Source organism: Sphaeramia orbicularis, chromosome 21 (assembly GCF_902148855.1).
Source record: "Sphaeramia orbicularis chromosome 21, fSphaOr1.1, whole genome shotgun sequence".
NCBI classification, from domain to species: Eukaryota; Metazoa; Chordata; class Actinopteri; order Kurtiformes; family Apogonidae; genus Sphaeramia; species Sphaeramia orbicularis.
The window spans coordinates 49,640,045-49,665,664 of record NC_043977.1 but is presented as its reverse complement, the minus strand read 5'-3'; the positions used below and the strand labels follow the sequence as shown (position 1 = coordinate 49,665,664).

The window sequence follows — 25,620 nt, the reverse complement described above, 5'->3', positions numbered from 1 at the left end:
TAAGCTAATGAATGGACCATCTCAAGTCCAGCCAAAAGGCACAGCAGCACCTCTGAAAATAGCTCTAATTTCAGACAACTCATAAACCTGAAAATGCCAACAAATCACAGTCAAATATCCTGCTGTATCTGAGATAAGAACTCAGCCAGTCATCTGGCAGCCATCTGGCAGAGCTCTGCAAATTTATATGAGGATTTCACCATGAATGTTTAACTTAAAATGTTATTATTGCCTGTTATTGTTTGTGTTTATTAATTGTTACACATATACAGCTGTGTGTAAAGAAATGCATCAATCTGTGATGCCATTACTAATACTACCTGAATTTTGAAAAAGGAGTAGCCTAGTTATTAATGCTTTAAATCACCTCTGTATGTAGACATGTAACTACATATGACCATCAGTTTACATCCTAATATCGTCACTGAAAATAAGATTTTGTTTAGTTGATCCACGAAAATAAACAAAAGAGACTTGATTGGTGTAAACAACTTGTTCAGAAGATTATGAGCAGATTAAGTGATAATGTGAGACAACATATGCAGGGCTGCAGCTAACAACTATTTATACTGTTGATTAATCTGTGGATCATTTTCTCATTTAATTGATTCTGTTCTATAATTACGGTAGATAATGTCAACAATTGTTTCGTAAAGCTCAAGATGATGTCTTGGAATGTCTCCTTTGACACAGACATTCAGTTTACAATCACAGATCAAGGAAAGAAATCAGAAAATATCAAAATTTAAGGAACTCAAGTCTGAGAATTAGGACATTTTTTCATTACAAATTACTGTATTCTATTAATGGAAAACAGTGAATTTAATAGCTGACAACCAAACAACTGATCACTGCAGCTCTAAATTCATTATTTGTTTAGATAACACAACCTTCATTTCTCTGTAATATCTGTAGCTAATCCTGCCATATCTGTAACGTGACCATATACATAACATACATAATAATAATCCACATCTTTCTATATGTACATTTGTATTTTATAGTTTGTTACCAGTTGGTTAAATTAAGCTTCATGTCTATGCATGGATGTCCTATGAATTTGTAATTAAACTTCTATTCAAATCCTTATTTGGCAGCAGTTTAGATTTAAGCCCACCAAAGTGGACTTCAGACTTACAAGTGGACATTTACTCTGAAAGAACCTAGTCATTTTTAATATTAAAATCTGGTTCCTTTTATTTACAGTCTAATGACCCACTGAATGAGGGCAGATTTTACTTCATTTGTCATTCAAGATAAAACAGAGTGACTCATGTGATGAATAAGAGGGAAAAAATCCACATCTGCGCAATTATTTATTTATTTATTTTTTGCCTAAATTGCCCCTCCATGAACTATAGTTGTACAGCTATAGAGCAGAGAGCAGATACAGTGGTTAATCTGGAGAAGCCCTGGAGCGGTGTCCTACAGTTCCAGTGGGAGGTCACAGCAGAAACTACTAGAAATCATTCAAACCAGTTCATGCAGACCGACCTCTAACCGAATACCGGCTACATGAAGCCACTATACACGTATTTAGAGGTCTTTTTTAATTTCTGTTAAAGTATTATATAGTATTGAGTTAATTTTGCAATAGGCTTGAGGGTATTTTAAGATAAGCCCTGCTCAACTGAAGGAAGCCTACACATTTAGCCACAGTGCTTGACCCGGTATGAACAAGACACATGGTTTCACAGGCTACAGGATGTGGTGTTATTACACTACTGGCCATTTATATTCCCCAGTTCTCGGTTTGGGGGGGATAGATTTTTGTCTCGTCACAAAATATTGTTTTTTGCTTTACATACGAGTTAATTTAGCTAATTAGTATTCTTTTAAATGCGCTTAGAATATGGCGTTTGTGTCTGTCGGGGAGTACATCCGCTCGTGCCGATCTGCGTCATGACCCGCCCTAAACGTCAGATGTACCATCTTCCCGTAGAGGTTGTTTATTACCCAGAACAGTGTCGGTCCAAACCTACTTGTCACTGTCCGCTTCGCTGCTGACTCCATCCTTCTTTAGCTGTTCGTCCAGCACCACGGCGCCTTCAGTTTTCGTGCAGTACGAGCGGAATGCGGCGGTGGGAGCGGTGCGGAGAGCCGGGCGTCGCTTGGCGGCATGGAGAGCCTTCAGTTGGGCAGACACAGCTCGAGCATCAGCGGAGGCGGTGCCGAAGCAGCGGTGGCGGGCTGGGAACCAGCTTCTCTGTCTAGAGCCGGGCAAGGGACGCTTGAGGGTGACTTCAAACAACTCCTTAAGCACTGCCGAACACCTAAAATGTAACATCTCAATCCTGTCAGGCAATTAGAGAAAAAGTATTGGTTCCAAATATATCCGGTAGCAAATGAAGGATTGACGATGTGCAAGTCCTACTGAGCCAAATGTCTAAGAGCCGATGACTCACTAGAACCGGCGTCCAAAAATAAATACACGCCAACATTCACGCCCACATCTCTCCTATTGGTGGAAATGAGACGATTTCCGTGTTCACGTATGATTTAGAGCCTTCTTAAGTGAGCTATTGGACTGTGTTTATGTCAATCAAGGACCGGAGTTAAACTTATGCACAGTTTCAAATGATGATGATGATGATTATTATTATTATTATTATTATTATTATTATTATTATTATTATTAATAATAATAATAATAATAATAATATAGGGTTTTGTGCAATTTTCCTCTACTTACTTTGTATCTATTTTGTCCAAGCTCAGTGACTCAAAAATAATAATGATGTTGACCCTTACTATACTTTAATTGTCAGTGCTTTCTTTCTTGGAAAGAGAAAAGGTACATATTAACCTTTACAGGATTGATATAAATAAAATACCTATTATAGGTGTCATTTTATTTATATAGGGTATATAATTAAAAGAATATATATTAAAAAAGAAAATGCCAAATAAAATAACTAGCTTCACCTTAATTCATTAAAATAAAGTAGTTTCAATCATTGAAATTGGATGAAGACAGTTTCAATATGTAAAAAGACAGAAAAGTCTCTGTGTAACACGACTGCTAATTCTGTGTGAGTAAACTGTCTTACTTCCCGAGTTTATACAGTCGGGGGAGAAGACTGTGGGCTTCCTCTACAGGAAGACGAAAACTCTGCAAGGCCTAACTCGGGGCAAAAAACTTCCATGAGTCTTGCAGTTTTCCACGTCCCCCGTGTCAAGGCTCACTTGCAGACGTTGCCACGAAAGCACAGGAGCACAATGTGGAAGTTACTGAGCTGCACACTGTGTGTGTTTGTTGTGCTTTCACAGCTCGGCCTGTGGTCAGTTCAGGCAGCTGAAGATGATGAGCTGGACGGACAGGTCAAGATCGAAGTCCTGTTCCAGCCCGTGGAGTGTTCTTCGAAGAGCAAAAGGGGAGATTTGATGAACGTCCACTACGATGGGTATCTGGCCACAGATGGTTCCCAGTTTTACTGCAGGTTGGTCACTGAGGAATAAGCCTGTAGTTGTGCTCTAAAGAAATATTCCTTGTAGTTTTGCTACTAATTCGGGCCTTTTGGCATTTACTGAAGTAACTATGAAAAAACAAAGTTGTCATCGTACAGTAAAATGGTCCCGGTCAGCGTTTTACTATTATAACTGATGTTTGTTTGTTTTTTTTATTCATTTTACTGTTGCATTCATGTGTATGTTACAAGTTTACAGCTGAGCTCATTTGATATACTTTATATACTGCTGGTATGGTAGTGTACAACAGTGCATCACATTATGGAAGATCACCATACTGTATGTGAATTGCTTCAAACCAAACTTTTCGTCAGAAGCTCAGAAAAACTGGCCTGTTTTCAGCTGTGTGACAATTTATTTTCCTGCTACTTCACAAGGGTTTTAAATAGTTTACTTAGTTCATGACGGAAGAGACATTTTTGACATCCAAAATATTAAGAAAGCACTTTGTCAAGAGAGGATTGGAGAGTTGAGGTACTTGCTGAATGAAGGGGATGAAAAAGTGCAATCTGAAAAGTAGCTGAAGTTTTCAAATGTGATGGAATAAAAAGTACAATATTTGGAGAATTCTGGTGGAGTAGGAGGATGAAGATGTTGAAAATGTAAATACTCATGAAACACAGGCTACAAGCAGCTGTGACAAGTGCTTAAGTAAAAGTACTTTATGAGGTTTCATAACATCTACTATATTAAATGTATGTGTCTAAAAACTGAATCCTTGGTTATACACAGTTCACTGGATCTTGGGAACTGCATTTCAGTCTAATTCAACAGTGCCTATCTAAATCTAAGGTGCAGTCTGGCCATCTGTGCTAAAGTTTCTTTAGAAGCTGGTGCCACCTGCTCAGACTGATGGTGGGTCTGATTAAAAGTCTGTTTATGCTACTGTTTAGTCGGTCTGACAGGACAGGGTACCCTCAGTGGCTTGTGCTGGGCGTCGGACAAGTCATCAAAGGCCTCGACATCGGGATGATGGATATGTGTGTTGGAGAGAAACGAAAAATAATTGTTCCACCGTCTCTGGCTTTCGGGGAAAAGGGCAAAGGTAAGTACACTGAAAAAATTCTCCAACCTCATATTCTCTCTGAATAGGTTTTAAAGGTTTTTGTGTAGCTGTCTTCATGTTGTTTGTCATCTTTTTGCAGTGCTTTAGTTGAAAAGACATTACATCCCTTACTGTGTCTGCTTCTCAACTCCGAATGGCATGTACTATGAGCATGAACAGCAATTTTGTGGTCTCTTTATCTCACTCTTTCTTGCATGTGTCGAAGCAATGTCAAAGAAGTAACAACCAACTGCTACTGTTGTCTGCACACTTCCTCCTCTGATTGTCACAGTATGTGCACTATAGTATGGCCTGATGGTGAAACAACATGGTCTGGGACGCTTTTCAGGTTTGAGCTCTTTACTTTGATTTCTCTCTGTGTCTGTGAAATATTTTGTTTGTTGAAGGTACATGCTTTTGTTGTTCCTGCACTAGTTTATGTACAGTTAAATCCATGCTATGTTGAAAGCTGTCAACTAAAATTTCTTGTTTCTTCCCTACTAAACAATCTTTGTGTTACTTGGGTTAGAATTATCATAAACATTTTTTGGTTTGATTTATGATGATATTAATGTTGTAAAAACTTTTTCTCTGTACACAATAGATCAGTTCTTCTCAAATTTTGTGCGCAGATTTGTTTAAACCATGTCCATGAGAACTTATGGTTTGCTAAGTTATTCTGCCACCTGACAGATGGGGCAGAATAAATCTCATCCATGGTGTATATACAAAATGTTGTACATCCATGTTTTCAACCCATCAAAAATCAGATCCAAAATCTGGTCTTTCACATGATGATGATGATTTATATTTAAAGCCTTTTGGAAACCGAAGTATAGAATAAACAATGCCACGAACTTAATACTAAACATCAGAATCTATTAGAGATGAGTTCAAGTGAAAATTAGAAAAAAAATTATTATTTACTTGTTTTTGGAGGACCTTTAAATCAGGTTTCAATTTGGTCTGATTAGGCTGGAGAAGTGTCAGACTAATCACTGAAAATATCTCCTCCAATCGAATGTGCAGTAACTTGTTCTACCTCCCACTACTTTTATTATTATTTCTTTGATACAGCACTCTATTTTACAGTGTGTATTTGTGTCTGTCTGTGCAATAACTGTTTTTATATGTTTTAGCTGTGTTTATGTGTTGTTTTTGTTTGTCTTTTTTAACTTTGTGACTCATGGAAATGCACAAGAATTCCAGTGTACCTGTACTGCAATGTATCTGTGCAAATGGCAAATAAAGGCTATTCTATTCTATTCTATTCTATTCTATTCTATTCTATTCTATTCTATTCTATTCTATTCTATTCTAAAAGAACTAGCTACTGTTAGCTATTAGCTGCTAATTAAAAGTCTATCCAGCTGTCTAAAATGGACATATATTTATATAAGGTGTTTACCAGATGTAGATCCACACAATCTTTGGTTTACAAAATTTTTCTGTCCACATGACAGTGCAAAAAAAATGCAACTACAAACCAGTGCGAACCATTGTTTGTGTTGGACTGTAAATTGTGGACCTTCAGATAATGCTGAATGCAGCGGATGCAGAGGCTTTAGTCTGTCATTAAGCAGAAGTAAAGTTACATATTCAATGTAAGTTAACTTACAAATGTTGGCTCTGGTTTTTGATGTTTATTCTTTATATTATATGGTTTTCAACACAATGTGGGTACATGTATCCATCTCGCAGCCTTAATTTAAGGGATTTTACAAAAATATTACATTAATCATAGGAATTACAACCATTAAACATAGTCCTTCCATTATCAGAGATTCACAAGAAATTGGACAAGTGACAGGCATGTCCAGATGTATCCTGTACCCTGGTTAGTCTATGACAAATGAAGCAGATAAAAGGTCTGGAAGCTGACTTTGCATTTGGTAGCTGTTCACTAGAATTCTCATCATGAGGTCCAACATGAGATTTCAGTGCAAGTGACTTACACTAATCAATTTATAGGCTCTGTGTTTACAGTATATGTGTGAAAGCACAAAGACCTAGGACCTGTGTAGCTAATGTGCACACTTCTTTATGACAAATTGTATTGTCATTGCAATGTATTGTATTGCACAATGCACAATTTCCTCATACAGTTCAGGCTGAGCAAAAACATTTCTTATGATATCTGAATATGTACTCATTCTGTCCTCTTTCTACTGAAACAGGTCCTGTGCCACCCAATGCCACTGTGGTCTTTGAGGTGGAGGTCTTAGCTGTATCCAGAGGCCCACGCAGCTTGGAGGCTTTTGGACAGATGGACACAAATAAGGACAAAATTCTTACAAAGGAAGAGGTAACTATCATCATCACAATGTTCATCATTTAAACAGTGGTTCAGACAGTTGTCTAAGCTCATTTTCTGGATCCTTATTGAACAAAAGTTTGCAAAATGGTTTGGTACATCACATTAAGTTAGCAGATGCAGAGCAATACAGCTTACAATAGCAGCAAAAGCAGACAGTTTATTTTTCCCTGTCCAAACCTGAACATGGGGTGCCACATATGCAGATCTGGGGAGAATCTAATAGAGGATGTGATTGTGATCTCACTCTTTTTATCCAACCAACAAATGTAATATGACAGTTAGTAATCATCAAACCTCTATAATGGCAGGTTTTGTGAGGTAATCATTGCATAAATATGGTGTCATAGAGGAAACTTACCAGTCATTGTTGAAGTTCCTCTTGGGCTTTCTTTGCAGAGAATTACAGAACCTTATATTGTATTCGATTTTGTTTCCTGGCTGTACTTGTTGTCATTATCTCACATCATAGTCAGTTATCATACTGCATACTAAAAGCTGTAAAAGGTAATAAATCACTTTACACTTGATTAATACCATTTCACCCACTCCCCCTAAGTCCGCCTTCCCTGTTTTATTATATTTTATTAAGTTCGCCTACAGTCATACAGGTTTGGCACGGTCCCAGAGGACCAATAGGGATGACCTGAAATGAACTAAAGTTAATAATGTTTTTGTGACTAAATACTAAAAATATTTATGTAGTAATGATATTATACAGATATAGATAGCACATTATAAAGATAAAAAAATGACCTGCTACCCTGAACATTTATTATCCCTGGTTTGATGTATCACTGCCACAACAGAAGCCTTAGGCCAAGGGTAGTGTTATAAAAGAACATTTTATGTCCATTGTTTATTCTGCAGCGCAAACAATAAAGTTGTCCTTTGTTTACAGGTAAAAGCATACTTGAAACTGGAGTTTGAAAAAGATGGCAAGCCACATGATGAGCCTTTCTACGAGAAGATTTTGAATGACATATTCCAAAAGAATGACCTAGACAAAGATGGACTAATAAACACTAAGGAGTACAATATTTATGAACATGATGAGCTCTAGTGTCCAATACATGAAATATTCATTGTACTTTTTTCAGTTAGAGAGTAAATGAGTAAGTAAGGAATATACTAAAAGAAAACTCCACCTTCTTATGTCATTGCACTGTTACATCCTAGGTTTAAGTTTTGGGAAATTCCGTTGTGATTTGGCATTCATTTTCTGGTTTACCCACATTATATAGTCTGTTTTTCACTTCCCCTTGTGGAGTGTGTTTTGTTTTTTTTTCCATGTATGATGTATCAGTCTGAAATGGTAAATCTATTAAAATAAAAGTCCTGGCTGTTCATGGAAGTAATGCCAAAACCTGAAATCTTTAAAACTGCTTTAGCATCAATGAATACAATTTTGTATCAGTTAGTCACAGTATCTGTGAGTATACTTTCAAAAAATGAAAAAAGGTAACATGTTTTAATAAGGATACATTGCCATACGTTAATCCAGTAATAAACATTAACTAACAGTTAACGGTATCTAATAACCATTTCATTTAATGGTTCAATTATCATTAAAATTGAACATAATTATAATTATGTTCATGTTAACTAAGATATTAATTTATATAATACTGACATTACTAATTGTGATTGTGATTTTATCAATGTAACTGTGGCATTTTGGGTTCATTAAACATTAAATTAATAGAAGTTAATGCATATAATATTAAGAAACACGTAGTCGAAAGCTCAAGTCCTGCCCCTCCACTCTTTCCCATGAGACCTAACTTTAGAAAAAATACGAAACAAGTAATTTTTTGAGCCCATTTGAATTCTGGCACCATTTTTACACCAATTTTACCAGCCAAGAAATTTGCAGTTTGTGGCAAAGATAGTAAAGAAACAACTGGTTTTGCAGGTTTTTGATTTGGACTGTATATGTCATCGCATGTGATACATCATTCACACCAAAACAGCTGCTGCCTCAGCACATTTTACCTCAGTCTGTGAGAGCAAGGCGAAAAAGTATTAAAATAGGTGAAAATCACTAGTTTGGTCATGTTAAAGCTGCAGACACGTAGACTCTGAACCCAGTGTGGAGAGACAGTGATGATGTCGTCTCTGTGACTTTAGGGTGTGTAGTCTTTGTGTTTTCATATTTTCAGTGTGATGGTTCATCAGTTTTACCACAAACTCCAACTTTCTTGACTTCAAAAATTTTCTCTTAAATTGACTAACACTATCCATGTAATTGATGACATAATTCAAACTGGATCAAAAAAACTGAAAAAGTGTCTTTTGTCACTGACTGTGAAGCAGTTTTCTCTTAAATTAGGTGTCATGGGACAGGGATTCAGCACTCTATTAGCAGTTAAATTATATGTCATAATCATTAATGAATTGTGTTCATGTTAACTAAGGGAGACATTCATACGTTATTAACATTAATTAATATGTGTTAATGCTTTAAGGAGCTGTTAACAAATAATGTGTCTCAGGTGTTAAGGTTTTAATTTGTACAATATTCAATAGATCATAAAGATGCTAACCTTGCTACTTAAGCATGTAACATTATTTGTAAATAATTGCCAGGCACATTAGTTAACTGTTAATGAATACTTATTTCTGTGCTAACTGATGTTGATAAACATACCCTCATATACATTTTTCCAAAAATCCCTTTAATGACAGGAAAAATCGGACTTTTCCTCATAAAGAATAGTTGAAGTCAAAGACAAGCTTCTGTACCACCTGAACAAACCTTACTTTTATGCAAATACCACTATTTTAGCATTCACCAATCCACCAGTTTTTCTGAACCTCATGCTGCAGCAAAGAATGATGATTTTAGAAGAATTTGGAATCAGTTTCTATGGAAACTACCATGTCAGAAATAAGATGCAATAAAAGGTCTTGAGTTATTAGACACCAATGTGTATTTTCTGTTTTCTGGCTGCATTTCTCAAATAAGTGTAATTCACCACTGAAGCTCCCTGGAAATGTTTAAAGATGAATGCATTTTTTCACTGATTATTTTTTATGAAATATTGGCTCAGTCAAATAAAACAAGTATGTGACTGCAATGGGAACATTTGAGTGATGATAGAAGGCATGTTGAGAGTATGTCAGACATGTTTACAGGTTTTGTTTTTATCTTAATGGCGAAAAAAAAACAGTTCTTTTTTTGCACAATAAACTACAAATGAACCACATTGAGAGCGCTTGTGTTGATCAGACATTTAGATCTTTTACCTGGATTATGAAATTAACCACAAGAGGGTAGTGTTGAGTTCTAATGAAGACAAGACAGAAATGTGCTGCATTGTGCAAATTGGACAGTTGTGCGTTGGATTATGTGTTCTTTCTTCTGCACAAAATTATTTCAGTGCATCAGGACAAGGTGAATCTGGATTGTGTTTTGGAAGAGGAGGTGGTGTATATTTGAGGGTAGAGTTGTAGCAAACAAAAATTTAATGGATTTTTAGTATGTTCAAGGTATACATGAAAGCTCAGGAGATTTTTGGAAAAAAAATATTTTAATAATAATTAACAGCTATGTATAAACTATGTTGTATATACACAGTATAAATGTTGAACTGGGAAATTCCACGAGTGACAAAACCACTGTCAGTCAATCCTGATCTTGGTCCGTGGTACTTTGATGGCTGCTGCCTTCACTTGTGCTGTTAGGTCAACACCAAGGGGTGCCCTGCAACACAGCGCTTAATGAGCCAATGAGGATTTCCTCATTTAATGAACAGAACAAACACATTATTTGAATCTTTTCATGTAATTATTGGCTTCTAGTTTATTTCAAAGTGATGTTGACTTACTTTGGCTCATAGCTGACATCCACATTTGGAGGCAGTATCCCTTTCCCTTCTCTTAAGCGCTCAACACCATTCCTAGTTAAAAACAAATGAACATGATTGACCAGCAGATAGATCAATAATCAACCCTGATTCACTGTCAAAGCTGTTAATATGAAGATGAATTTCACTGAAGTGAAAATGACTTCATGTCTCAAAGTACATTAATTTTAATTATCTTAAAATGCCTGAGGACACTTTCACAGGAACCTAGACTAGCTGGACTTCAGACCTTCCAGTTTGATTAGAACCAAATTTTCAAATAGAACCATGGTTTACTCTTTGGATAGTTCAAGTTGTCAGACCTTTTGTAGTACATTGTGCAAACCTGATAAGCCAGTAAGCAAAAAAAGAGGAAAAATAAACAGAAGAACCTTAAGTTGAGCCCAATTAACAACATACCAACTTCAGACACACACCTGTAAAGTAGGATGCAGCACATGTAGATGACAATGGCAGCACACATTGGTCCACTTTCAAAACGTAATGTGAAAGCAAAACTATACGGACCAAATGCATACAATATCATACCAACAACAAAAAATGATGAGACCGTTTCTCATTACTTTAGAGATGCTATGGCTGTCAGCAAAGGGGTAGAAATGTTCTCAAACTTTTCTGATCCATTAAATCTACAAACCATGCAATCATCACCCCATTATCAGTGCAGAATTTGGGTGGGGGACAGATGAGGTGTAGTCCTGTTGCTTCAGTGATAATGGTCAGTGCTTTACGGATATACTGATTGCTTGCAACTCCTCCAGATAGCACCTGAAAAGGAAGGAACATGTTCCTGATAAAACCGTTAAATGTAGGATAAAAATATAATCTGAGAAGGCAGCTTGTACCATCTCTGTTTTCACACAGCATAAAATGAGTGAAAAAGACATGTTGTCAAACTGTACAGTGTGTCAGTGCAAGACCTGAATAAACTTCAGATTTATTCATTTAAAAAAGTGTGAACACTCTCACCAAGATGGGACTGTGTGAAGGCAGCAGGCCATTTGCTTTACAGAACAAGATGGCACGATGTGTGCGCTTTGCAAGATGAGACGCCACTGTGTGCTGTGTAGCAGCTGCAATGTCATTCACACATGACAACAACGTCCCCTGTTTTATACCTACAAGGGATAAAAAGATGTAAAATGTCCCTTACCAGACTTAAGTCCATTGTTAAATGAGGAAAAGATTTAATGTAATGATATTGGAAATACTGGTATTTGATGAGATCATTACATTGAATAAAATTATGTGCATCTCTAAACACAAAGTACATAAGCCAGTAACAAACAGAACATAGGTTTTAGATGTTTCAATGCAGCAGTGTTGAATAGCTTTAAGTAAGGGATCCAAGTACAGTGGTACCTTGACTTAAGAGTTTAATTCATTCCATGACCAAGCTTGTAACTCAGTTTGCTCGTATATCAAATCAGTTTTCCCAACTCAAATTAATTGAAATGCAATTGATCTGTTCTAGCCCCATAAGTTGAAATACAATGAGATAATGTCTAGTCCACAGGTGTCAAACATGCGGCCCGGGGGCCAAATCAAGCCCTCCAAAGGGTCCAGTCTGGCCCTTGGGATGAATTTGTGCAATGCAAAAATAGATATTGAGAAATTAACAATCATTTTAGTTCAGGTTCCACATGCAGACCAATTCAATCTCCAGTGGGTCATACCAGTAAAATTCTATCATAATAATCTATAAATACTCAGAACTCCACATTTTTCTCATTGTAAACGTGAATATTTTCATGTATTTACACTAAAACAAAGTATAATTTCACAAAAAATGTGAATAATCTGAACAAATGTGAAGAACCTGAAATGTCTTAAGAAAAATAAGTACAATTTTAACATTCTGCCAGATACTAAATGTTGTCTGTATTTGTAGATACACTGTGATCTGTACGCTATAATGAACATATGGAAATGATAAACTGAGGCAGAATATTGGTAAAATTACACTTATTCTTTCAGTTTGTTCAAGTAATTCACATTGTTTGAAAGGACAGTTTGTAGATGTATGCATTTTCATTGTTTAATTTTACTTTTTTCACTGTAAAATATAGAGAAAAGTTTGGAGTTGACATTATTTATTTATTATTATGTTATTATTTTACTGGTTCGGCCCACTTCAGATCCAATTTAGCTGAATGTGACCCCTGAACTAAAATGAGTTTGACACCCCTGGTCTAGTCTATTCAGAACTTATTTCTAACCTAAATTAACGTGCTTTGAACCTATGTGTAACTTACATTGAAGTTATCTCCAATGCATATTGACGTTTGTAGACGTATTTGATGATTTCTGGATGACCTCTTTTTACGTCTTCCAGACACACAGTGAAGCGTTTCAACACCTTCCCTCTGGACAGCAATTTGAGTTTATTGTGCAGCAGGAGATAATACCTGTAATACCCAATATCACCGTAATCTTCACATTTAGAATTACATTTAAGAACAAAGCCACAGGGAGCCACAGCAGAAGGATGAAAGAGCCACATGTGTCTTCAGAGCCACCCAGTAGGCTATATAAAAGTGGGGTTGACAGGAGAACCTTGTCAGTACTCCTCAAGATGCCATGGTGAGCAGAGAGATGGAGGATCCAGCACGAGGATACCTACTAGCTTTCCAACATTTTCTTTTTATTGACTACGACAATTAGCGGCGGTGTATCTGAAACTTGTTCATAACTCGGAATTTGACTCATAACTCAAAGCAAAAAAACAACCAAGCAACAGCTCGTTGCTCGGAAAACTCGTAAGTTGTTAAGTCAAGGTACTATTGTAGTTCTTCAACAACTGCAGATCAGTGGTCGTGTGTATAGAGAATGTGTGTGACTTCATACCCTCATCTGACTCTTGTTTCCTGATTGTCATTGTGATTTGATTCCGTAGACCTGCAAAAGAGAAGCAGCAATCATATGTTTGTCCCATTGGTGTCCTGAAAGGGAACCTTGTCCTGTCACCAGTCTTTGCCAGAAGTTCAATTGCTTGGCCTCCACTCAGTGTAGAACACAGAGGATGTTTATGAGAGACAGACGTCTGGCAACCTGTAAATCCACACAGAAAATTAAAATGATTAGATCATGAACCCATAAGGAGGATTTACTTCACAGGTCTTACTTTATCCAGTGTATCACCCGGAGCTTCATCCAGTGAATGACCCAGAAGCAAACAAGTCATCCCACTCCTTTGGCCACAGCAATGAGCGAGTGACCCCCAGAAATAAGCAGAACCAAGAAGGGAAAGGCGACAGGTTGCAGCATCCTGACGGTCAGGGCATGGGCCTCCATGTGGTGGATGGGGATGAATGGCTTGTTATGCTGCCTCACAAACCTCTGAGTGAACTCGAGACCGATGCCCAAGCTCAAGGCCAAGCCTGGCTTCACAGTGGTGGCCACAGCTGACAGCTGACTCGGGCTCACACCGCTCCTGTCCAAAGCCTCCTGGACCACATGTTCTATGTTTTCCCTGTGAAGCTGTTGTGCCACTGTAGGAATGATGCCACCAGTCTCGCGCATTAAGAGGAGAACAGAAATCTCAAACAAATCAACATGAACAAGGGGTATGTGATAAAATTAATATTTATGATGATACTTTTTAAAAAAAATCAGCATCACTTGTTGTAATCACATTTTTCTTTTGTGTTTATTTTGTTTACATTAGATGCATATTTAGATGCTGAACAAACATTTCCTTATTACAATTCTTTTGAATGTTCTACTTCTGCAGCGTATATCATGTTTCGACCATAAAGGGGAGTTTAATACCACAAATAACAGCTTTTTTCATTTTGTGCCTTTTTTGTTGTGTTGCAGCTTTGGTCTTTTGCTGTGTTTTTTTTCCTGTTGTCATTGTCTTTCTTTTTTTTAGGTGCAGTTTTCATCTAATTGTGTCAGTAGTGATATTTAGTGTGACCAACATGACAATTTCATCTAGTTGCATTTTATAAGCCATTATTGTCTCAATATATCTTTTACAAACAACGTAAAACAACATTGTTTTTGCATTGTTGCATCTTTTCCATTTGTTGCACCATTTACATCAGTTTTGTGTTGCATCATTTTTTGTTGCATTTTTTTTTTTTTGTACAGTTTTTCTCCATTTACCATTTTATGTCTTTAACAATGTTTTCATCTTGTTGCGTCGTATATGCCATTTACATCACACCGTTTTTTTGTTTGTTTGTTTGTTTTTACAAATAGCCATCTTTTACATTGCTTTCATATTGTTGCATCTTTAATGTCATTTTTATCTTGTATCTTTTTTGTTCTGAAGCATATTTGTAGTTATTTACATCTAATCTTGAACAGAGAATAGGCTCTATGGGGGTCATTAATCTAATAATACATTACTATGACACAAATAACTCATTATTTTCATTTACAGGATTTTTTTCGTCAATGTTAGAAATGGGCCTCCATAATTTGGCACACCCCCTACCTCAGATGCACTTCTTTCTGGGAATGCAGAGACTCCCCCAGAATTGCACCGGTCTCATCCAACACCGCTGCTCCAGTGTCATCACAGCTCGTCTCGATGCCCAAAACTAGCGAGGAGGTGGGGGCCTTTACATACGAGTGTCTCCCCCAAAATATATATTGGAACGGTGGCAGCCTCGTCAGAATTGGTACTTTTGAGGGGAGCATGGTAACATGCCTTTGGCCTGTCTATAAAACTAGATGTAAACAGTCTTATACATCAGTGACCTCCCCTCAGATGTACACTTTAAAGTCTCCTAAATACGGACAACACAATATCATTGAGCTTTTAGAAGAACAAATCCAAAACTTTCCACTGACAATAACACACAAGGTTTCCTGAAACTGAGCACACGCGACACCACATTTGCTTTAACTTATACCCATTTTCTCTCAATGCCGTCTTCATGTGTAACATGTAAATAATTCCGTCTATCAACATGTTGGCGACATTCAGTTAAGTACAAGAGCAATTGCTAAATACGCTTTTAAATGTAGTGGGAAAATTAAGATGTGCATATAAAAGTTAACGTTAGCTTTTTAAAATAAAATAATTCAATAAAATGGTTAAAAACAAACTATGGGGCCAAATTTGTGACGCTTGCTTCCGGTGGACATTTTATTCAGCTGCACACGCTAGGAAGCATGGGGTCTGACCGCTCAGAGTTTCTCTCTTCTGTCGGTATTTTCAGCTGAGGATTCTTGTCGATAAACGAAGAGGTAAAATAATGTTTTCTTATGATTCAATTATCAAAGGGTACCTGTTATATATCGCTGTATTTAAGTGGTACTTTGCTGTTACCAGCATTTCAATCATGACGCGGTTTCATGTCTGAACTGAGCGATCCCCTCAGCCAGCCGTGCTACATTCAGGGCTTTTGAAAATGTCGGACTGAATGGTCTCAGTAGCTACAGAAAACTTTTTAAACATTTGCGATAGGAGTAGTGGCTAAAACCCAGAAGGCTTTCTTCACCTAGTTGAGTGAGAGTCTACTCTTAACTTCTGTTCTTAATTTTAGCCACTAGGTTTTCTGCTGTCTTCCCAAATTCAGACAGATTAGTTGAATCATCAGTCAACGTGTACTACAGTATATCAATGTACCACCTTCGTTACATTCTTTTTTGGACGGGTTACAAATTAAATTCTCGAAAATATTGAACTGGTAAAGACATACTCGCGGTCCTATTTCCCAAATAATACCTGAAATAAAGCTATGTATAACAGAAAAGTCAATCAGATTTTACTTGTATAGCGCCAAATCACAACAAATGACATCTCATGACACTTCACATGTAGAGCCGGTCGAAACCAGACCTTCAAGCCAATTTACAGAAACCCAAAAGTCATAATCATTTAAAGTTGTCTTTTTTGTTGTGTGTATTGAAACGTAATCAGTATACTTTAATCATAATTTTACCTGCGGTGTACCGTCCTTTAGAAATATATGCACATATTCTGCTCTAGTGTACTTTGATAATGTTTATGTCAAAAGGCGTTTGTCACTTTTTTTTTTATATATAAAATGTTTTCAAGTGATGCGAAAAAATCAATTCATTGTATGTGTTAAATTAAGGGATAACATACAGCACTTCAAAAAGAATGTTAACATACTGTATTTGATTTTTTTTTTTTTCTTCCTATATTTAATATTTTTCACACGTTACATGTATTATGTATAAGGCACATTTAAACCATGAAGGCTAATCAAGGACTTCTTAATGTCACAAAAACTGCACTAGATCAGGAAATGAGGAGTGTGAGTGCGAGCAAACAGACTTTTACTGTTTTCTAGGTTATTAGAAAATCTTTATGTGACCCTCATGCTTCAACAAATGACTTAGTTGTCAGTAGCAAATGACCAAGATTCATTAGAAGAGAAACTTCCATTTTAACAAGAATTTTATTTTGACTTTCCTAAAGGAAGCATGGAACACCCAGCTTGTATTTCAGAAGAACTGAAGCAGTTTGTTGTAAGTGGTGCTCCGCCAACAGTATATTACATCCCAGATTTTATATCAGAGGAGGAGGAGACATACCTTCTACAGCAGGTTTATAAGTCTCCAAAAACCAAATGGACTCAGCTGTCAGGCAGAAGGCTTCAGAACTGGGGAGGGGTTACCACATCCCAAAGGCATGCTCGCTGAGAAGATCCCAGAATGGCTTCAGACCCACTGTGTGAAAATTTCCTCTCTGGGTGCATTCAGTGGGAAACAGGCAAATCATGTGCTGGTGAATGAGTATAAACAAGGAGAAGGGATCATGCCTCATGAGGATGGTCCTCTGTATCATCCCACTGTCACCACCATCAGCCTGGGATCTCACACCCTTCTAGACTTCTACTCACCAGTCAGCAGCAGCAGCTCAGATACCGACATGCTGCAGACAGAGGACAACCGCTACCTGTTCTCCCTGCTGGTGAGGCAGCGTAGTCTCCTGATCCTGCAGGATGACATGTATCAAAAGCTTCTTCATGGTATCCGGGCATGCAGCGAGGACACATTGTCAGACAAAGTGGTCAACCTGTCTGCTTCTGGGGCCCACCCAGGGGACACATTAAACAGAGGCACCAGAGTGTCACTGACCATCCGCCATGTGCCCAAAGTCATGAAGACAAGCTTATCCTGGGAAGAAAATGACAACAAACTGCATGTTGACTGAATAGTTTATGATAGAGACCAAGTGCCATCAGCTTTGTCTCTGCAGGCTGCTCTATGAATAATATTCCTTGTATGTGTATATTAGCTTTGTTTAATATCAATTCAGCCTCGTTACGTAGAAGTTATGATGATGAAGTTGATGATGGATTTTAAGAATAGCAGATTCCAGTACCATTGTATTTTATTTATTGGGTCATTCAGTTTTCATGTTAATTATGACACTGGTATGCTCTTGTCATTTCTTTAGTTATTGTTGGGACTAATGATAAAAAATTTTAGAGTCAGCAAAAATCTGGTGGCAGGAGTACTGTACAAACAACCGGAGATCTAGGAGTGAGAAGATAGATAGCAGCTAATGAAGCAGCAAACACCAAGCTTGGTTAGAGTACCCCCTCTGGATCGCTGCTGGGCTCTGTAGGAACCATTCTTGCATAAATGTCAAGCAAATTAGAGGAAAACCTCTGAAACGTAACCAAAAGGAAAATCCAATAAGTGATGATACTCATGATAGACAGAAGTAGAGCATTCCATAGCATTTATTTTTATGGGTTGAAACAGGAATAATTTGGTTTGGTCATCATTTCATATTCCTGTTGTACTATGAGACATTTTCACTCTTTGTAATATCAGAAGATATCAGAATACTGAGGAAGATACAGCAAACAGCTGATCAGTCACATGAGTTAAATATCACCACATCAGAATTTATTTACTGTGCGTGTTTCTTTTTTTTTTGTACATGATTATTGAATACTGAAAAGCAACCACTTAGATTTTATGAAGCTGCTGCCACCACTTAATTGGTATTTTGTTGATGAATGACTGTAATGATACATTATTAATACTCCTTCCTGTCCTAAATGACATACACTGTACAAAAAATACATATAAAATATTAAATGCTTGTGTTCTAGGTATAATTTAGCACAGCCAACATGGCCAAATACTGTCAAATGCAATGAGTTAACTAATTAATTAAAAACAGTATAAACACATTCTGGAGTCTGTCTTTTGCAAATCTTAATGTGTACTTGTAATTTTTCTGATTAAGATCCATTTTTAACTTAATGGATAAATTAACTACTAGTGGATAGTGCTGAATTACAACAAAGGCTGTTCAAATGGGTGCCATAGTAAAAACAAAAAAAAAAATAAAGGGTCCTAGTATGGTGTTGAGTCATACGGCAGCCATTTCAATGCTCTTTGTTGGTGTTGATTCTACAGTTTGTGACCTGTTTGTAACAAAAGACATTCCCTTATTAGGTGTTTTGATGATGGAGGTAGAAAGTGCTGGACATCAGTCCAAGATCTCTTATTTGTGTTCAGCTGAGATGAGACCTGGTGACTGTTAAGGTCATTGCAAATGACCACCATTTTCATACTCACCAAATCATTCACTGAGGTTCACTGTGTGATTTGTTTGTTATTTCTTTATTCATTCACAAAAAAGTATTTCAAAAAAGTGTGTTACAAAGTCAGTGAAGGGCTGAGGAGGAAGGTGTGCATGTGTTTGACACTGTTGTAAGTCAGAAATCCAGCCCCCATGATGTAGGTCAGACATCAATATCTTTAACTTTGCATCTAACAAATCTTTTCCAAAACTAGTTTCAGTCTTTGTAAGTAAATTTCATAGAGGTGACTTGAGAGTGAGAATGTCTGTGACTTCTACTCAGTTTCCCTTATTATGTACATTATTTGATATGATAAAAAGATGTGATTGATAGGTGTAACAACCAATCACTGTACAGTAAATGCAGCCACCAAAAAATTCCATGGTGTTAGCCAGTGAGCAGACATGTTCATCCATCTCTATTGTGGAGAATCTGGTTTACATAAAATAGTCAAAGTGAGATTTTATGTAGTCTTTTCTTTGTTTTGTTTTTACTGTTTTATCTGCCTGTTATGCTGCCTCTTGGCCAGGCCATCATGGTAAATAAGAATTGGTTCCTACCTGGTTAAATAAATAAAATACAAATTTATGCCCAGCTGAAGGTACCTGCCAAGTACTTTACATACAGTCCATGGTTCAGCTCACATCAGAGCTATGGAGAACTACATGAGGATCAGAGAAACTTAAATTTGTGTTTTTGTTGTGTTTTTTTAAAAAAGCCCGCCCCCCCCCTCCCCCCACACACACAAAAATCTGGAGTGTAGTAAAATACTATAGTGCATAATAATCAGGTAAATTCCAAACTAAGTGTTAAGATGTTTTTCTTGTCCACAGGTCCCATCCTTGCAGAACAGTATCTGAATTGGATAGTTTCTGTTGAAGATGATTTTGAGGAACAAAGTAGTGTGTCAAGCTATTTTCACCATTAAAATATTTTTATTTTTTATTTAACTTTGCAGATTTTGTAAAGGTTGGTTTTGACTCACAGGAAGTAGGCTGCTGTTGGAATAATCCGTCATTGGGCAAGTACTTCAGTCAACATTCTTCTCCCTCAAGTGAATAACTACAGCCTGAAAATGGCAAGCTTTGATACAGATTTGGATCATATAATAAGAAATACTTGGGTTTTTTGTCATTTCCTTTAACATGATTTTGATTTTCAATGCCAGGACTTACCTCCTCAAATGCAAACGTTTAAAAAAAAATAAGTTCATTCCCTGGCACCAGTCAGTCTGTCCTGGGCTTGGCACAACATAGAGCAATTGTGATTGGTCTAAAGTATACCAATGAGAATGTGGAGATAAGTCTGGTTTGTGAGACCAGATAAAATTCCAAGAGCATTGATATGTTTCATTCATATTCAGCAGTTCCTTCAGCACCAGACTTTTACATCCCCAGTGGAAGAAGGAGTGATACTGCAGGTCACCCCCCCCACAGCCAACAGACTATAGAACAGCTCTCAGTAAAAGCCCCCTTCATACCATGTGCAACCACAATGTAAATATGTATATAATGTTTAATTAATTGTAATTCTATATTTACATAAATATTTATACAAATACTACATTTCTTATTTTTCTCTTTATATATTTTTTTTCATTCATTTGTGGTTTTTCCACCTGTCTTTTTCTCTGCCCTTGCTTGTTTGTTGCTGCTGTTAACTGTGAAATTTACCCATGGTGGCATAAATTAAAGTCATATCTTACCTCTCAATTCAGCTTAAAAAATATGTCTTAGGCTACGTTCAGACTGCAGCCAAATATAGCCCAAATTAAATTTTTTTGCCCTTATGTGACCTGTATCCGATCTGTTAAAGACAGTTTGAACAGCACAAATCCAATTTTTTTCAAATCCGACCCAGGCCACTTTCATATGTGGTCCTAAATCCAATATGTATCTGATATTTTGCAATGCGACTTCAGTCTGAACAGCCAGGCCGCATTTGTCCGACCTTTGCGTCATTGAAATGCAAAAAACATTACAATTCTCCATCTCAGGAGGAGGGAGTGGCAAAAAAAAACACAACAGCCATAACACACACATGCCGAGACAAGATGTCTCCATATTTACTTACGTAAACACAGTGCGTGTCTGCATGGTCACGTTTTACATCAGGACCTCTTTTGTGCATTGTGGGTCGCTTCAGGGTTGTATTCAATTCATACTCAAAACTGATAGAAGTCACATTTAATGTTAATAGGAATGAGCACACATCAGATTTCACCCAAAAATCTGAATTGTGCATTAAGACCTGCTGTCTGAGCATAGTTAAGTGTGCAATACTAAATTGCAAAGAGATTGATCATCTATCATTAAAATAGATCCTGCCATGAAAAAAAAATGGCTTATTTATGCTTTATTTGCTCTAACTATTGAAGACCACAAAGCTAAAACATCTATCAGGAGATCTGTGTTAAGAGAAATACAGGAACTATCCAAAGCAGAAGTCTTATGCTCTAAAGCTGATAATAACAAATTGATCAATCTTGTAGTTCTGCTGATGCCTTTATCTTCATATCCTTCACCTTGCAAATACACTGACGTTTTGTTCTGGTTTGAAATCATATTCCACAGGAGAGTGCCCAAACAATGGAGCCACAGAGGAAACGCCGGAAAGGGTCAGCGTGTGACACGGACTCCTGGGTGGCTTATCCTGTACTGTCAGATGAGCAGTCACAAGACGTTGAGCTGATAGAGGCATTTGCTGCACCCATTGTTGACAAGAAAGAGACATCCAGACTTGTTAGAGAGCTGAATGGCCTCTATCCAATGATAACCCTTCAACACATCAAGAGGGTGCGGGCTTGCAAAGAGGAGGGTAGCCCCCACCCTCTGGAGGTCTTGGTTTGCTTAGTCAGTGATGCACATGGTCAGGAAAAGATGGTCAGCATTGATTCCCTGCTGCCTTCAGATTTTCGACGTGATGGATTGGGTGAGCCATTTGTAGTTAAGGTTCCTGCACGCCCCCCTTTAACCCGACCCCAGTTCGAGATTGCAAGTAAACACTGGCCACTAGCCTTTCACGAGGACAAGCAGGTAACGGTCGCCCTGAAGGGGGAACTCTTCAGCCCCCTTCAAAAAGCCAAAATGCACATGTACATGACAACTGCACTGACTGCTGCCAAAGCAGGGAGGGAAGGGGGGATGGAGGCGGTGGGGGCTGTAGCTGTCGACCCCGCCATGGATAGAATAATTGCAGTGAGCCACGACTGCAGGGGCAAGCATCCCCTCCATCATGCCGTCATGGTCTGCATTGACCTCGTGGCTCGGAGCCAGGGTGGTGGATGTTACTCTTATGACCAATATCCAGCATGCCATTTTTCTTCACCATCCTCAAATCCCTTTGAAAACACATCAGAGGGAGAGCCAGCCTTTCAGCCGTACATATGCACTGGGTACGACCTTTATGTAACACGAGAACCTTGTGTCATGTGTGCCATGGCACTGGTCCACTCCAGAATAGGTCGCGTGTTCTATGGGACCACCTCGGCCGATGGAGCCTTGGGGACCAAATATAAACTCCACACTCAGAAAGATCTGAACCATCGCTTTGAGGTTTACAGAGGACTTCTGAGCAAGCAGTGTGAGGATCTGAATGGGCTGGAAGACCACTTTGAAAAGGAACATTTGAAGGAGTAAAGACTAACATTTAATTGACTGTCAAATTTGAATATGGAGACAGACCTCAAAAACTCCTTGTTTTGCAATTGGAATAACATTTCTATTTTACACAAATTTATGAATAAAATTTTTAATAGGTAGAGTTTCTGGAAAGTGTCATTGGAAAACAGTTGCTTCCTACACACGGTGCTGACCTTCCATTAGGTGGTTTAGATGACCTAACAAATGTAGGTCTCTCAGATGGTGTCAAATTAAATGACAAACCTGAGAGGGATCGTTATCTGTAGAATGACAATATACCATCTTTAGGACACAAAGGCTCACTGGATGGTTTGAGGTGAATGATGTGAGTCATGTTAGACTTGTTTCACCAACAGTGTTGTGACAAAGTATTTACCCCTTCCTGATTTCTTAGATTTTTGCATATTCATCAAACTTAAATCTTTTAGCTCATCAAACAACTGTAATATATGACAAAGGTGACTGAGTAACTAAAAAAAATGCAGTTTTTAAATGATGATTTCATTTATTGACGGAAAAAAAATGACTGAAATAACTAGCCCTGTGGGAAAAAGTAATTGCCTCTAAACCTAATAAGTGGTTGTGCCACCCTTGGCATCAACTAAAGCAATCAAGCATTTATAATAACTGTCACTGAGTCTTATATGTCGTGGAGGAATTTTTGCTCCTTCTTTACAGAATTTTTTAAATTCAGCCACATTGGAGGGTTTTTAGCCACAGCATCTCAATCAGATTTAAGTCTGGATTTTGACTAGGCCGCTCCAAAACCTTAATTTTGTTTTTTTAAGACCTGGACTTGCTGGTGACATGAACATCTGCTTGTTGGTGTGTTTCAAATCATTGTCCTGCTGCGTAACCCAAGTGCGCCTGAGCTTGAGGTCATGACCTGATGGCCAGATATTCCCCTTTAGGATTTTCTGGTAGAGAATAGAATTCATCCATCAATTCCAGAGGGTCATCCAGGTCATGAGGCATCAATTAGGCAGCAAAGCAGCCCCAGACCATCACATATCACCATCATGTTTGACTGCTGATGTGATGTTCTTTTTATGAAATGCTGTGTTAGTTTTAAGCCAGATGTAATAATGCACACCTTCCAAAAAGTTCAATTTTTTTGTCCCATCAGTCCACAGAATATTTTCCCAAAGGTCTTGTGGATCATCCAGGTGTTTTTTGGCCTTTGTGTGTTTTATGATCATCAGTGGTTTTAACCTTTGACCTCTCATGGATGCCATTATTCCCTTTTGTTTCTTTCTAATTGTTCAGTCCTGGACACTGACCCTGGCTGAGCCAAGTGAGACCTGCAGGTCTTTAAATGTTGTCCTGGTTCTGTTGTTCTTCCTAGAACCTTTTCTAGACTGATAGATGTCAGTGACTTTGTTTCTCATCTGTTCTTGAATTTCTTAACATCACCACATGATGTTTAGCTTAATGAAAATGTGGTCACAGTCAATTGGTGATGTAATAATGAGGGAAATTACTTTTTCACATGAGGCCAGGTAGGTTCAAGTATCTTTTTTTGCTTAATAAATTAAATCATTTAAAAACTGCATTTTGATTTATTCAGGTCATCATTGTCTAATATAATTTCCTTGATTATCTGAAACATTTAAGTATGACACATGCAAAATTGTAAGAAATCAGGAAGGAGGCAAATACTTTCTCACAGTACTGTACGTTAAAGCATCAAATTAGATAAATGTATTCTGTGGTTGGGATGGTGTTGATCCCTCCAGCAGAGGTAACAAACCATTGAATCATTGCCATTAAAGCTTTTCTAGTGATGTGGAAAAACACTTTACTGAGACATTTTGTTGGTTTTTCCCTTCATTTATCATCCATCGGTGCATATACTGCATTTTTCTAAAAAGGCACAGGCTGATGCTTCACTTAGTGTAAAATACTTGACCAACATAAATCTATGAATAATGGAAATAATTCTTGCATTTCATTTTGTACATTTAAATCTGTTCCCACCAACCTAAAACCCTGCTGATATATTTTTTAATTTTTGATGTTATTTTTTAAATCTTATCTTACATTAACAAGGAGAGAGATTCAAGATAAAGTGCTTAAAAGTTTGTGTCATATTTGATTAAGCAAATTTGTTCACATGTTGTAGGGCTGGAAATGCAAGTTCATCCATAGCACTGTTGCAGCTGGACTTGACTGGCCTGGGTTTGGTTGTTTTTACAAGTCTATGTAAGAATATAATCACTTCATCTTTGTGACTATGCATGTATGAAACTTAGTGTTTATGAGGCTCCTGTTGAAATGTTACAGATTTGCAGTTACCCAACTACGAATACAAGCAGCAGAGCTGTTAATTCTTTCCTCCAAGTATATGTATTACATTTAATACTTAATTACTTTACGAACAGCTGCTTGTAACTGGGCAACTGATGTGATTTAGAGATGAAAGGCTGTAAAATTCAACCATGAACCTATCAGAAATATAAACAAATTTCAGGTTAGAGAATGCATAAGAGCTTTTACCAAAACAAGTATATTCCAATGTAACCCCAATGTAGTCAACAACATATTGATTAGTACTGGATATACTTGTTCCTTTTGAACTGCCTTTATTTTGGATTTAATTACCTAATACTGTTACGTGAGTACTTACTCCCCAAACACTAATTAATCTTCAGTCATGTGTGTGATAATGCTTTTCCTGATAATTCTTGGGTTTGTGTTTTATTCTGTGTCAAGTGCTAAGTGCACAGCAAAAAAAAAAAAAAAGAAAAAGAAA

General features: G+C 37.4%; 5 protein-coding genes across 8 annotated transcripts in view; 3 read left to right on the top strand and 2 right to left on the bottom strand.

The window, feature by feature from the left end:
* The window catches only part of glsb (glutaminase b), a 59,943-nt gene extending 57,525 nt beyond the window's left edge, over window positions 1-2,418 (bottom strand). The window contains exon 1 of one of the 3 annotated variants that reach the window (XM_030124449.1): window positions 1,983-2,418. In XM_030124449.1, the coding sequence (XP_029980309.1) occupies window positions 1,983-2,287 (305 nt within the window). In that variant the 5' untranslated portion in view covers window positions 2,288-2,418. The remainder of the gene's footprint in view (window positions 1-1,982) is intronic. The other 2 variants (XM_030124447.1, XM_030124446.1) reach the window with 2 other exon arrangements.
* Window positions 2,419-3,068: 650 nt separating this feature from the next.
* On the top strand, window positions 3,069-10,031 carry fkbp7 (FKBP prolyl isomerase 7). The gene is made up of 4 exons (XM_030124453.1): window positions 3,069-3,440; window positions 4,362-4,513; window positions 6,691-6,818; window positions 7,729-10,031. The coding sequence occupies exons 1-4, from the start codon at window positions 3,145-3,147 to the stop codon at window positions 7,888-7,890; spliced, it is 738 nt and encodes a 245-aa protein (XP_029980313.1). The 5' UTR covers window positions 3,069-3,144; the 3' UTR covers window positions 7,891-10,031.
* Window positions 10,032-10,141: 110 nt separating this feature from the next.
* osgepl1 (O-sialoglycoprotein endopeptidase-like 1) lies at window positions 10,142-15,582 on the bottom strand. Its single transcript, XM_030124450.1, is given in 9 exon segments — window positions 10,142-10,533; window positions 10,658-10,729; window positions 11,334-11,464; window positions 11,666-11,814; window positions 13,544-13,726; window positions 13,729-13,747; window positions 13,821-13,877; window positions 13,880-14,210; window positions 15,141-15,582. Coding segments are annotated over 9 exon segments (1,230 nt in total). The 5' UTR covers window positions 15,347-15,582; the 3' UTR covers window positions 10,142-10,451.
* A 228-nt stretch (window positions 15,583-15,810) lies between these two features.
* Window positions 15,811-25,388, top strand: adat3 (adenosine deaminase tRNA specific 3). 2 transcript variants are annotated; one of them, XM_030124452.1, is made up of 3 exons: window positions 15,813-15,898; window positions 20,186-20,248; window positions 21,801-25,388. In XM_030124452.1, exon 3 carries the CDS (start codon window positions 21,816-21,818, stop codon window positions 22,863-22,865), a length of 1,050 nt encoding a protein of 349 aa, XP_029980312.1. In that variant the 5' UTR covers window positions 15,813-15,898; window positions 20,186-20,248; window positions 21,801-21,815; the 3' UTR covers window positions 22,866-25,388. The 2 variants fall into 2 exon arrangements, with proteins under 2 accessions (XP_029980311.1, XP_029980312.1); XM_030124451.1 differs by lacking the exon at window positions 20,186-20,248 and having other exon boundaries at window positions 15,811-15,898.
* alkbh6 (alkB homolog 6) lies at window positions 17,149-18,537 on the top strand. The gene has a single exon (XM_030124454.1). It carries the CDS (start codon window positions 17,313-17,315, stop codon window positions 17,835-17,837), a length of 525 nt encoding a protein of 174 aa, XP_029980314.1. The 5' UTR covers window positions 17,149-17,312; the 3' UTR covers window positions 17,838-18,537.
* Window positions 25,389-25,620: the final 232 nt, after the last annotated feature.